The sequence below is a fragment of the Tasmannia lanceolata genome, unplaced genomic scaffold (assembly GCF_043159265.1).
Source record: "Tasmannia lanceolata isolate RefF3 unplaced genomic scaffold, GAP_Taslan_0.1 ptg000011l, whole genome shotgun sequence".
NCBI lineage: Eukaryota > Viridiplantae > Streptophyta > Magnoliopsida > Canellales > Winteraceae > Tasmannia > Tasmannia lanceolata.
The window spans coordinates 5,101,150-5,115,114 of NW_027518688.1; the positions used below are offsets into that span (position 1 = coordinate 5,101,150).

General features: G+C 36.2%; 1 protein-coding gene across 5 annotated transcripts in view; it reads right to left on the reverse strand.

Annotated features, from left to right (window-relative positions):
• LOC143886117 (ATP binding microtubule motor family protein) overlaps positions 1 to 13,965 on the reverse strand; it is a 93,374-nt gene that overhangs the window by 48,807 nt on the left and 30,602 nt on the right. For all 5 annotated transcript variants that reach the window (XR_013253682.1, XR_013253681.1, XM_077390085.1 and 2 more), the window contains 4 exons: positions 3,093 to 3,158; positions 2,860 to 2,922; positions 2,480 to 2,530; positions 1,035 to 1,117 (listed from right to left, as the gene is read on the reverse strand). Coding sequence is in view for 3 of the 5 variants with exons in the window: in XM_077390085.1 (XP_077246200.1) it covers positions 1,035 to 1,117; positions 2,480 to 2,530; positions 2,860 to 2,922; positions 3,093 to 3,158 (263 nt within the window). In the remaining 2 variants the exon portion in view is untranslated. The remainder of the gene's footprint in view (positions 1 to 1,034; positions 1,118 to 2,479; positions 2,531 to 2,859; positions 2,923 to 3,092; positions 3,159 to 13,965) is intronic.

The window sequence follows — 13,965 nt, forward strand, 5'->3', positions numbered from 1 at the left end:
TTATTTTGAGCATGGTCATGTATATTGCTAGCCTTGCATGCTTGTGAAGGTAACTTTACAAGTATGTGGCGCTGTTATGTTCTAAGCCATGGTAAGTGGTTTGGGGCGTGACAACACCCTAACTTACTTTTTCCTCTATTCTATTCTCCTCAACAGTTTGCATATGTTTACTTTTCTTAGATTTTACATAATTTCAACCAAAATTTCCAACCGAAACCGAAACGTTTATGTTTCCATGGCGGCCGAAACTGAAATTTAAAACCTTGCCAACAAGTATAAGCAACACTTTGATTTTACATAATTTCTACTGAAATTTCCAACCGAAACTGAAACGCTTAAGTTTCCATGGCGGCCGAAACTGAGATTTAAAACCTTGCAAATGGGTATAAGCAACCAATCTTGAGAAAGACACTTTCAATTACCTGGTAGCTTGTCCAAACTTTCCAAGAGGGATCTGATGCCATAAAAATCTTTAGATAATGTATCACACAAGTTGACATATGGGCTCAGAATTTGTGCAAGGAAATTAACAAAAAAATCCCTTCCAGTGTGTACACTACAAGAATCACTTAAAATGGGAGGAAAGTTAACATAATGAAAGAAAAGAAAAATATATAATGTGTGTCTCTCTAAGTCTTAACCATGACATAAAACACACAATCATGGACACATCATTATTGGTGAAACAACAATAAAAAACAAGGCCACCTACTCTTAGGGTTTTCAACAAATCAGCATGATTTATCACCAAAAGTGAATCTAATGTATCTCATTTTTTTTAAAATAACCTTAAGTTTCCTAAAAAAAAAACCATGTCCACAAAAAAATCATGTTTTCCTATCAATTTCATGAGTAGCTTCGTTCCTGTTTTAGCATACGTCCATCGGCCACTATGTAGGATATCTAACATGTCAGGGAGATTAGAATCATAAAAAAATGGAAAACCAGCATAATTATGGGGGCAAGATGAAAACTTACGAAAGAAAACAGTTAAGCAAATAAATGGATAACCAATATAGTTATAAAAGAGTTACTTGATTTTCATATATGGAGAAGCCTGTCTCAATAAAATCGATGTGTCAAGATAGTCATCCTCCCCAGGTTTTACTGTTAAAAGCTGCAATGTAAAAAGACAGTCCCTCACAGAATATTCTTCTAAATTTATGTCAAAAGGGAAAAAGTATGCATGCTTACAATGAAAAACTAATAGACCAAAATCATTACATTATTCAACACAGCATTTTGAAAACTATAAACGACTTAGCTTGAATCACCATCTACATTTCAACGATGCAACAATATTTGTGAAGCTAGTGAGTGATAAAAGCAAAATCATGTGATAATGGGTCAACTTGTCAAATCTAGTTTATATGGATTGTACGCTCTCAAGGGAATTTGCCATTGATTCTTTGCTTTCGAGAAAGAGGATAACTGTTCTTGATTGATGCAATCATAATTTTCAGTGTGGTTCTCTAATCTTAGAATTGTATCAAGGCTCTTTCCATGATATTCGGTATTTTTTATTAAAATCATTAAAAAAAAATTTAATTTAAATATATATATATATATATATATATATATATATATATTTGAGGGTGGAGGGCAGAGCCGTCACTATTTTTTATTAGGGATAATTACATTTACACTCCCTCTAGTTCCTGACACATCCACTTCAACCCCTATAGTTTAAAAAGTGACAAAGACATCCCCTCTAGTTTCGTTTTGTTTAAGGTTTGCCCCATCAGCTGAAGGTTCGTCCATAGATTGAAGGGTTAGGATGATCCGATGGAGCTGATTTTTTGGGCACACCCTATCTATGTCTGGACCCATCAAATGAACGCTTTGGATCATCCAAATAATGTGGGCCCATACCCGAATCCAAAGCGTTTGGTAGTGTTTGGATTCGAGTATGGGCCCACATTATTTGGATGATCCAAAGCGTTCATTTGATGGGTCCTGACATAGATAGGGTGTGCCCAAAAAATCAGCTCCATCGGATCATCCTAACCCTTCAATCTATGGACGAACCTTCAACTGAGGGGGCAAACCTCAAACAAAACGAAACTAGAGGGGATGTCTTTGTCACTTTTTAAACTATAGGGGTTGAAGTGGATGTGTAAGAAACTAGAGGGGGTGTAAATGTAATTATCCCTTTTTATTAAGAGAAGACGGGTTGTGCTTTTATTAAAAAAAAGTTATGAAGAAAACATTTTTAAAGCTAAAATATACATAATTCGAATTTTAAAAGAAACAAGGATATGTCGGATTTGCCCCCCACCCCAAAAAAAAAAGGATTCGTGTGGGATACGGCAACGTTAGGAATTCGTTTGTGTCCCACGTGAATCCATGTCCAACTCGTGTGTCGAAACGTGTCGACATAGGGACAAAAAATCCATCCAATATATATATATATATATATATATATATATATATATATAGAGAGAGAGAGAGAGAGAGAGAGAGAGAGATGAAAACATACCAGAGTCATCCGCTTCTTGCCTTGCAAATAATCTCTCAAGTGCCGAGTCAACTGATCAAAAAAATTTCATGTTCTGTTGAAACCAATACACTAACAGAACTGGAATACTCAACAACAATGATTGTAAGGATAGATAAAAAGGGCAGTGATAAATCAACTCCCACATATCTTAAAATCGACTCCCCATGTGTCCTTCTCTCTCCTCTGGGTCAGAGGAGAGAGAAAGACACATGGGGAGTCGATTTAAGATATATGGGAGTCAATTTATCACTCCCCAAAAAAAAGTGTAAGCAACCAATTATTATTGTTGTGTCACAATTAGAAAAAAAGAAACAAAACTCATTAAATATGAAACCAAATGAATGTAAAGCAAAGTTTACCAGAGAGTTCTGGAAGTGCTTCTGCAGTTGCTTTTTTGGGTTCTTTTGGTGCTCTAGCAAAGACTAAAAAGAAACAATCGAGCACAAAAAAACATCAAACAGATCCCCTCAAGAACCATCTTCACACAACAACGTAGACTATGTCGGTGATGAATGGAAATACAAAGATAGTCCAGAAAAACCACAGTTACCAAAATGCCAGAGTAAAAAGAACTTTAAAAATAAATGCATACTCTTAAGCATAAGCCAAAAACCATGGATGTATTGTTGATGAAGTTGCTTTCCAACAATCTCACCCCCTGTAGATGACAAGAGTATTATTGGCATGTATCGCAATAACACAACAAGATCAAGTACAACGATAAAGGAGATCTAAATATAAGAAGTGTCTGATCATTCCTATACAAAAAACACCAAAATAAGCAAGAAATATGTGCGTTGTTGAGAGTGTTTTACATTATTTTTTATGGGGTCCATCAACTATTAGTGGCATATTTGTATTTACCTTTTCTTTAGCATTTATACTATAGAATAGTTGTGGGGTTTAAATTTTTCCCCCCAAGAACTTTCTATTCCTTTACTCCTACATTCCTTCTCTTTGTTCGTTCCTTCTCTTCTAAATTTGTAACATGGTATCAGAACCTTAAATCTTATCATGTTCTAGTTCTCTTCATCTTGCTTCTTTTGTCCTGGATATCAGTTAAGATTTAATATTTCAAAGTTTAAGCTACCAAAACATAACCTAGGGTCTTCAAAGGGTGCAGGTACCGCAATGGAAGGTGGTTTCAGATAGTGTTTATCTATATTGATTGGATCCAACAAGAAGGAGGAATCAACTCTAATACATGTAATGTCCATCTTAGAATCAAGTGCTTCATTTGTGAATTGTGACTGTGGTTTGATTTATGTGGTGAAGAAAGTACATCGGCTAGTGTTTGCTTCTTCAAAGACATATGGGCTATGTTCTTTCTGTAGTATGTTATTTCTGATTTATCCTTTTTGGAGGTCTGTAATGACGAGTAAAATCGATGGAAAATCTGGTGTGTTTAGCCCACTACAATTTCTTAAACTTCAAATGACATCAATTGAATTAAATGGAGCCAACTACCTATGGTAGTCCAAATTTATTCAAGTTTTCCTTATTGAGAAGGGAAAAGTGAAAATATTACAATAGATATAGCCTTCGCACGTTGTCATATAATGAGTGGGTATAATATAATGCCCAAATTCTGACATGCCTTGTGAATATTATAGATCCCTATGCCAGTAGTAATGTAATATTTTGGATACTTCTAAGGAGATTTCGGTCTCTCTATTTGAAATGTACCCGTTTGATACGAATATTTCATACAATTATCATTTGTATTTAGAATATTTGTCGTAAAACAAAGGGATAAAGGTATTGGAGAGCATTGTGCTACTCTGAGAGGAACGCGGAAGAATTTTAATGTATATCAACCTATTACAAGTATATCAACTCTAAAGCAGCAACATCAAGAATTATGAGTAGCTAAATTTGTAAAAAGAATAAGATCTGAATATGACTGGCAAGGCTCCGCCACATCTAGAAGATCTCTCCAAAGATATACACGGCTCCATATCGCCGTCACATCGCACCAGGAATATCAGGATCTCCTACAAAAGGGAACGCTCTCCTACATTCAAGGGGATCGGATCCTCACAGGATTAATTCACTACATACGAGGTAACAGACCTGTAAATACCAGAAATTGCCCTCCCTTTGAAATTTGTTCCCCTTTGTTTACCATGGGTATTTTGGTCATTAAGAAGTAGATTAGAATTAGGGCTTCTTTAGAAAAGCCTACAAATACATCTTTAAGAGAGATTATTGAAACTTAAACCGTTTTGCAGCTATAAGAGAAGATCTACGTGGAGAAAGAGAGGAAGAGCACGATTTGGAAGGAGAAAACACGAATCGAGGTAAGATCTATGTTCTACATAAGATTTGGCATGTTAAGAACCCTAAAACTAGGATCTACTAAGACTTGTTATTATGATTTAGATGATTAGGTTTGGTGCAAAGAATTGATTAAGAATTTAGGGATGAATTTATGGATCCCTAAGAAACTAAGAGTTGAGTTTTGGAACTCTAAGAATCTCGGTGTGGGTTATGCTCTAAAAGCTTAGATTAACTATGATAAATAAATTTGAGGCTTTTGGAGTGTGAAATTGGATTAGATGGATTCCTCTCGCCGATACGAGTCCAACGGATCCAACCACGCGCGAATCAGGGATAAAACGAGAAAGTTATGGCCTTTTGAAGTTTTCGGGACAAATCTAGAATTCTGCTAAAAAACCCAGTTCGCGACCTTAGGACTTCCGAAGGGGTACTAGTAGAATTGCTTCTCCGACTTGTATCTTTGGAAGGCTTTCGGACGTCCTAAGGTACACCAGTCGGACATTCGAACGCTGAAATTTTGTGAAACTTCGAAAAATCATAACTTCTTCGTCTCTTATCTGTTTTCGATGCTCTTGTACTATACGGACATGCCGGAAACGTGTTCCTTCTGTTAAAAATAATTTCAAAATTTTTTGGAAACTTTATAATGATGAAAATTTCAACATACTGAAAAGAACCATAGGACGGTTTACCGATTCTTTTCCGATTGAGCACCAAAGGGTGTCTTGTATGAGTGGAAGGATATATATGCCTTATAGGACTGATATTAATGGAACTCATGGGGAATATTCATACTCTTGATTGTATGTAACTAAGGTCATTAAGAAAAGGAAAACTTTTCGTCATCAGGGTACGTAATTTCGTACAACCTTAGTGCTGTGATTTACCATTTGATATCACATCCTTTGATCATAAGTTACCTATCTTCCTTGAATATATGAACCTCTGAATAGAATCTAAGATCTATATTTGGGTCTTGCATGTTTTAGCCCCTTTTATTGTATAAACTCTATTATATCTTGTTATTTAGTGCACTTACTAGGTGTACTTTGGACTTGTGAAACCCTTTTCGGTTTTCCTAACTATATTAATCTTTGGACTATTAGACATTCCCTATTATATGAATTCATTTTGGAACTAATGTGAAACACTCACTTTGAACACCTCCTCTTGCACTATGTGAACTTTGGACACCATTTGAGAGGCTTAGGTATTTATGTGAACTTTTGGGCCCACACCAATGGGGATAGTACGTTGGCTTTTGGGGCCCGTCAGAAGGTCTATATGCTGACCCTGTCGACAGGTATGTGAACCTAGGAACTAGTTCTGACACTGTGGGCGGTCGGTGTAAGCAATAACACGCTTTTTGGACCCGTGGGCAGTCGAGGTGAAAATAACTTGCTTTTTGGACTAAGCCGATGATCATCAGAACTGCCCACGGGTCTGATGATCACAAAAGCAATATCTACAAGTACCTGTTTGAGACATATTTTCACCTCGACTGCCCACAGGTCCAAAAAGCGTGTAGCTATGCTTAGTCACATGAATTTCCATCTGTGACCCTCAGAACTTCTGATCCCGTCGTTGTGACTTTTTGAGACATATTTTACATATTCTACTTGTAGCTATTGCTTTTGTGATTAGCTATGCTTCGTCTAGCTTTGTACCTGTTTTGTTCATATATTGGCCTTCCCTATTGAAGCATGCTTGACCCCACTTTTTTAGTGTGTTATTATGTACTGAGCTTTTCAGCTGACTGTGGTTATATTAACATTTTCAGAGTTTGATCCTCGTGGAGTCGGCGGGGAGGCGCAGGAGTGATCTTTGATTTCTTATTATCGTTATCTTTCAGTACTTTACATTCTTTAGGCAGTGAGTATTGTTTAGGATTATTGAGACTGTGTCATTTAATTCCGTTATTTTGATTATTATGGGATTATGGGTTAGATGAGATAATTTGAGATTTTAAAAATGGATTGATGTAAGACTTTTAAATTCAATTATTTAGATTATTGCAGATGGTTTTGATTATTCCTTTGCTAGCCTTGTATGCTTGTGAAGCTTGCTTTGCAGGTGTACGGCGTTGTCGCACCCTTAAGCCTCGTGTTGTGAATATGTATGTATGTGCGTGGCTTGGGGCGTGACAGAAAAGTGGTATCAGAGCCTAGGCTTTAGGTCCTAGGTGTTAGAAATTTGAGAAGTGAGGATTGACTAGAAAATTTGGATGTTAGAATTAAGCAAGTTCTTAGCAGATTTTCGAGAGAATGATTTGAGACCTTTTGAGACCTAAGGTGTCATTGAGGACTTTGTAAACTAAAGAAATTTTAGTCGCAACCTAGTACATTGTTAGAATCTAGAGTATGGTACTAAGAACTAGTGAGATTATAGATTCAATTTTATGCATAGTGAGAACTCAAGCCTTTAACCATCTAGGCAGTTACAGGTTAACCAAAGAATTTAGATATTTCGAGAAGTCATCTTTTGATTTTGAGAACTATTGACTATTAGTCGTGAATGGAGATGATAACACCAAAAACTAGTAAAATATTGGACTTAATTCAGTACATTGCAAGAGATTTGGAAGAACCAGTCTATGAACTCATTGGAAGAACCAATTGTGACATGTAAGCTAATTATTAGTCCTTGTTTGAATCCGCCAACTATCAAAATTCAGCTTTATGACCCTGTAAGTGGTAATAATGGATTGTTTATTCATACGAATAAGGAAACATTGAAAATATGACAGTATAGAAAATGGGAAGTGTTTATTTGAACATGGGTAAATTGACTAATTATCAAGGAAGGATTTTATATAAGATTGAAGATATGTATGGTTCAGCAACTACTCCCATAGAATTATTTGGTCCCACTCGTTATCAGTGGGATCAGGGATACTTCCAGCATTTTGATATAATTATCGATTAAATTCGGAAGATTAGTCATTAATGATGAATATTTGCGAGGATGGCATGATGGGCTTGTGTGCACAGGGGACGCTTGGTTGCACATGAGTTAGTTGTACGATTAGAGACCACAAAATAGATTCACGAGCACCAAGGACGCTTGGTTCAGCATGTGGGTTATTTGTGTTGGAATGAGATGAGATGAGATGGTATGATGAGTTCGCATACACCAGGGACGCTTGGTTCAGTATGTGGATTTGTTGTACTTGTGTAAAGAAAGTTTAGTCTCTCATAAGAATTTAGAGCCTTTGGTCTTGCATGTGAGTTAGCTGTGATGGTATGGAATAGCATAGTGAGCTTGTATGTATCTAGAGTGCTAAATTTGATATGAGAATTAGTTAGTTACGAGATATGAAAATATAGTTAGATCATTTGGACTAGGGGCATTTGATTTAGCATATGAGTAAACCGCGCTGGTATGGGACGATGTGGTGAATTTATGTGCACTGGAGGCCCTTAGTTTTGTATCTGAAATACTCTGTTCATCCTATACTCCTCTTTGATAAGTTTTCGAATGATTTGCCCTCTCTTGAGCACATCATCGTCAATACATGATTGATTGTAATCAGATCTAATGAAAGTACGAAATATCTCTGATCCAATAAGAATTATGTATCCTTCCCTTATATTTTTGCATCTTCCATTGTAAAGTTCTGATTATCTTCTGATGAGTCTATTTAATCAAATTAGATCGAAAGCCAGTAACCGAATCTGAATAAATTTTGTTAAATTAACCTTTTGACTTGGGGAAATCGAATTTAATTATTATCGATTCCAACTGATATTATGTGTGCACTATTATTATCCAAATTTGATCCTAAGTCCTACCAGAAACTAAATTTGCTAATCAAGGAGATGAATTTAGTACATCGGTAAACATGAAAGGTATTTGTGTTTCCAAGTTTGAAATTTGGTATGAGTCATTGTAATACACCATTATTCCACCTCTTGGGTGACCTTTGAGTCTTTGTTTGTCAGTGAAAAATCTTGATATGGAGAGCCCTTAAGATAAATTAACTTAGTATTGAACTGGGTAGGCAAAGACCCCCACTTCCAATATATATATATTTTTATATATATATATATATAGAGAAAAGTGTTCCTACACGATCGTGTAGATAAGTTATCTACTCCATCGGCTTAAAATACAATGGGGGCCCACATTGTTTGGGTGATGCAAACCATTCATATGATAGGTCCTCACATAGATAGGGTATGAACAAAAAATCAGCTCCGTAGGATCATTCCAACCCTTTGATTTGTGGAGGTTAAAATGGACGAGTATAAACCTTCACAAATCTGTCCATTTTTTACCTCCATAGTTTGAAGGGTTAGGATGATCCTATGGAGCTGATTTTTTGGGCACACCCTATCTATGTGAGGACCTATCAAATGAATGGTTTGGATGTGGGACCACTGTGTTTTAAGCCGATGGTGTAGATAACTTATCTACACGATCGTGTAGGAACACTAATCCCATATATATATATATATATATATATATATATATATACGATATTTGAATTTAGTAATGACTAATGAGACTTGAACCTTTTGAATATATTAGAATGTGAATGTGTAATAATTGGAACTCTTTGGATCGATCTGTATTTAGAATTGAAATTTTGAATCCAACAAAGATATGACTAAGTGGACTTTGGAAAAAAAAATAAAAAATTGATGCATGTTTGAATCCTTCATATCCTATTAGATTATGACCATGTGAACTTTGATATTGGACATACGTCTTTTTTTACCCCTTTAAACCCTATTAGAAGGTGACCATGGGAACCATGAGAACTTTGATATCTCATTCTGTGTTTGAAATTTACCCCATAGGAATTGTTGAAATATAAGTGCGACCACCCAAGAGGGGGGGTGAATTGGCTAATTAAAAATTTTAGGCTTAATTAGATGTATTATTAAAATCACTTTATTAATTAAGCACTAGCTAATCTAACCCTTGTTCAAATTAACACAAATATGAAAGCTAGGGTTTAGATCTTACTTTAACATGAAATTTACTAACCCTTGTTCAATTTAAAACATAAATACAATTTAGGTTAGAGATTACCAATGACCACAATGTGCAAAGAGAAGGAGGAGAAAAAGCATCCACAAGGCACAAGATTTATAGTGGTTCGATCTATCACGAGACCTACTCCACTCTTCCAAGTTTACCTCCTTAGGGCGCTCCACTAAAACAATGAGATTCTTCAATAGGGCGAATCTCCAAGCCGTACACCCAACTCCTCCAACTCCAAAGGGAACAAACCCTTTATGCACGAAGCCTTGACGAGGGATCACACCCTCTTACAATATCTTCACCTCTGTTAACGGGCCAAAGAGAAGACCCTCTTATACATTGATTCACCTTTGTTACCGGGCCGAATCGGAGACCCTCAATGAAGAACAAAAGAAAATGAAAAACTCTCAATGCCTCTTAGATAGGCGGATTACAAACTCTTGTAGATCACAAACACTCCAAGGAAGAATAAAATGTAAAGCCTATGGAGTACCTCTTGATAGAATGTGCAAATGCAAGATCAAAGAGGTTTAGCTTTTGATAAAAAGGTTTTGGCTTAAGGAAATGGAATTTGATCTTTCTCAAATGTTCAAAAGCTTAATTACATATGTTTATATGATGTATATAAAGTGTGTTTGAAAATAGGACCGTTTGGGGTAAAACTGTAAAAAACAGGGTTGAAAAAGTCAACCTACACAAGCCCCAACAGCTAGTTTGCCCGACTGTTGACGTCGACCGGGCCACAGCGATCGCCGGCCCCTATCGGGCGCCCTTTTTATTTTCAAATTTCTTACCGTCGCGGTCGACTGGTCCATGGTCGTCGCCCGGCGAGAGCTATCTGTTTGCTCAAAAATTTGGCTCATAAACCTATCCGCGGTCGACCGACCCATGGCGGTCGCCCGGTCCAAACCATGCTGGAATAGTTCTGTTTCAACAGAACTCATTCCGCCGTCGCCCGGCCTAACCCAGTCGACCGACCCGCTATTTTCTGCAAGTGCTGGAATTCCAGCAAGCTTGTCGCGGTCACTCGGTATACCCCGGTCGACCGGCCCCGTGTAAAATTCCATTTTAACTTTAAAAATCAGGGGCTTTTTGGTCATGGTCTTTGGGCTTAAGTCCTAGGTTTTCAAACACATTTTTGGGTGTTTTGATGATTTCCAAAGATGTAAAAATTTAGGTATGAAAATCATTTGAAAACCTATTGAAAGTGCATTTAACATAAAATCAAGAGGACTCTAAATACATTCTAAAAATGATACCGTTGAGTCTTCTTGGAATGTATTCGCTCCTTTGCACTTCATTGGACTTCTTTAGCTTGTGAGTGAACTTCTTGAACTTATTCTAGCTCTTGTGACTCCCTCCAATCTTCAATGCATGTTGTAGGTACATGAGGTGTCACCATGGCATGTTCAACTCCAAGCTCCTTCTTGACACTTGCTTAGGGAACTTGTGAGATCTTCATGTTGAGCTTCTTGACTTGAACATCTTCAAATGAGGATGTCTTCACTGTGAGTGCAAGCTCTTAATTCCTTTGCTTCTTGACCCACAAGTCATGTATTGAGAAGAGTTGTGTAACGGCGATTATGACATGAGAATCTTGTATACAACGTAACACCTCAAAGCAACACATTAGTCCATAAATGCTAATCAATTTGGTTGGCTAGCATCAAAACAAGAAGGTAAGGTGAATGATTAACCCATGGGAACTCTTGGGCTTACAATTGTACTATGTTAGAGCTTGCTTACGATAGATATGAAGTAACCACCTTTGTTATGGAGAATCACTGACTGTTCACAAGTTGGACCCCATCTTTAGAAATATAATGAACATACGAATACGAACCTAATTTTGTTTAATCCTACAAATGTACAATTAAGCTATACAATTGAATGTAAGGAACTGAATTATTATTATAAGTATTAAAGGAAAACCATTTTATGGAATTATGTAAATATTGATTAGATTACTAGCCTAGAGCTACTTCTGTCTTCTGTGATTCTGTGAGGTGATTTGATAGAGACAATCCTCAGTTGAATTACTCTATTAATAGCCTCAATCTTTATGAGAGTAATGGATTGAAACTCTATGTATCTTTACAAAGACATTCGGCTATATACTGATTGGATAGTCAGATATTTTGGAATAAGGTGTCCAATGGATTAGAGGATGATACCCACTTGGTGTTATACTTTTTGGGAAAGCCTATATTGGGATTATCATTCGAATTTGGCATCGCCTCACATCCTCAAACAAATGGTCACTCTAAGGGATAGATGTGAATTTGGTATATAATTTCAAAGTACGTGTATGATTGAATTGATAAGAAGGTGCGGGGATAACCTATCATTAGCTGAATTTGCTTATATTGATTGTTATCGAGATAGTATTCAGATGAATCCGTTTGAGGTTTGGAATGGAAGGGGATCCCGATCCCCAATATGTAAGGACTATGCTGTGAAAGGAATTTATTGAGATTCAAACCAGATCAGTAATTTTTCGAAAAAGTTCGATTGATTTGAGAATGCCTTTGTACAGGTCAGAGTCAGCAAAAGAGTTAGGCTGAGATTAGAATAAGGGAATTGGAATTTCAGGTTGGAAATCATGACTTTTTAGTATCCCCCACTAGAGGGTGATGCAATTCGGAACCTTTGGAAAAATTAAGTCTAGATACTTTTAACCTATTGAAATCTTAGACAAAGTGGGGGCATTGGCTTACAAATTCGCATTGCCGCCTTCTTTGGCAAATGTGCATATTGAATTCCGTGTATCTGTGCTACGAAAGTATGTGTTTGATCTCAATCATATTGTCTAAGTAAAACCTGTACAATTGAAAGAAAGACATATTTTATGACGAACGACCTGTTCGGATAGTGGATCATAAAGATCTGGTGCTTATGAGACACACTGTGACCTACGTTATGTTATAGTTTAGTATAAGAAAAGTGGTATAAAAAAAATGACAGAAAAGTTTAGTGGCAGAATCTTTTCAAAGGCAATGTTACTTGGAAGATTGGAAGATTAAAGGTTTGTTTCTGTTCAACGACTCAGATACGTGTTAAGTAAATTTCGAGGACGAAATTTTTTGTAATGACCCGCTCCCAACAAGGGCCTATAAAGATTCAAATCCTAATTAAATCTAGACCGTAGATTTTTCGATCAAAGATTAACGGCTAGATCTGCGATTTTGAGTTTTCGAACCGTAGGATATGTAAATTAGATATTAGATCGATCCTCAATCTTTAAGATTCTTGTGTACTTCCTATCCCGCAGTAGATTAAACAATCTTAAAAATCGACGGTCATAATGTATTTTAGTCACTTTTAGTATAACCTATTTTTGGTCCTGGTACATGGGTATTTCGAATACCTATCCAACGGACCAAGATTTAGCGATTCGGACGTGATTTGAGCAAGTTATGATCATTTTTCTGTTAGGGTTAGGCATAGTTACGAGTTTTGTCTTATTAGGCAATTTTTAGGAGAACGAATATTAAAATTTAGTATTTTCCATTTTAGTTAACTTAAGTAATAAGATAAAAATAAAAGAGACCTAATAGAGTTAGAAAACTCGCCTTATAATTGAAAAAAATTAGGAAAGTGACTAAACTTATCAAGATTTAGTAGGAAACATAGAAAATATAACTTTTCCTATAAAAACCCAAAACATGGGTTTATTCCCACTCCTTGTGCACGCCATCCCGAAACCGAGAGAGAGAGAGAGAGAGAGAGAGAGAGAGAGAAAAGAGAAGAAAAAAAGAAGAAAATAGCAGAAAAATAGAAGTTTCCTCAAATTGTTTCTTTTGCTCCAATCAAGTAAGTGCCCAAACTTCAAATTTTGTTTTAATTATTAGGGTTTTTTATAATCTAAGATGAAAAAGAAACTTTTCTAATCAAGAAGAGAGGGTTTCATGGATTTTCTTTAGGGTTTTGTTGTCGTAACTCGGAACCCTAATCGATTGTGTTAGGGTCTTGTTTTTGAGATTTAAGGCTATTCATATAATTTTTAAGAGGTTCAACAATTTTAATTAAAAAAATCAGCACTTAAAAGGACTGTTTTTCAAGAAAATAGGTTAGGGTTTCAACCTAGAGGGATAATAAGTGGGTTTTAATGGTGAATACATCATGATAATGGGTTTTGCAATATTTTAAGAAGTTTTTTCCAATAAAATCAGCACAAAACAGTAGTAAATAGGGGC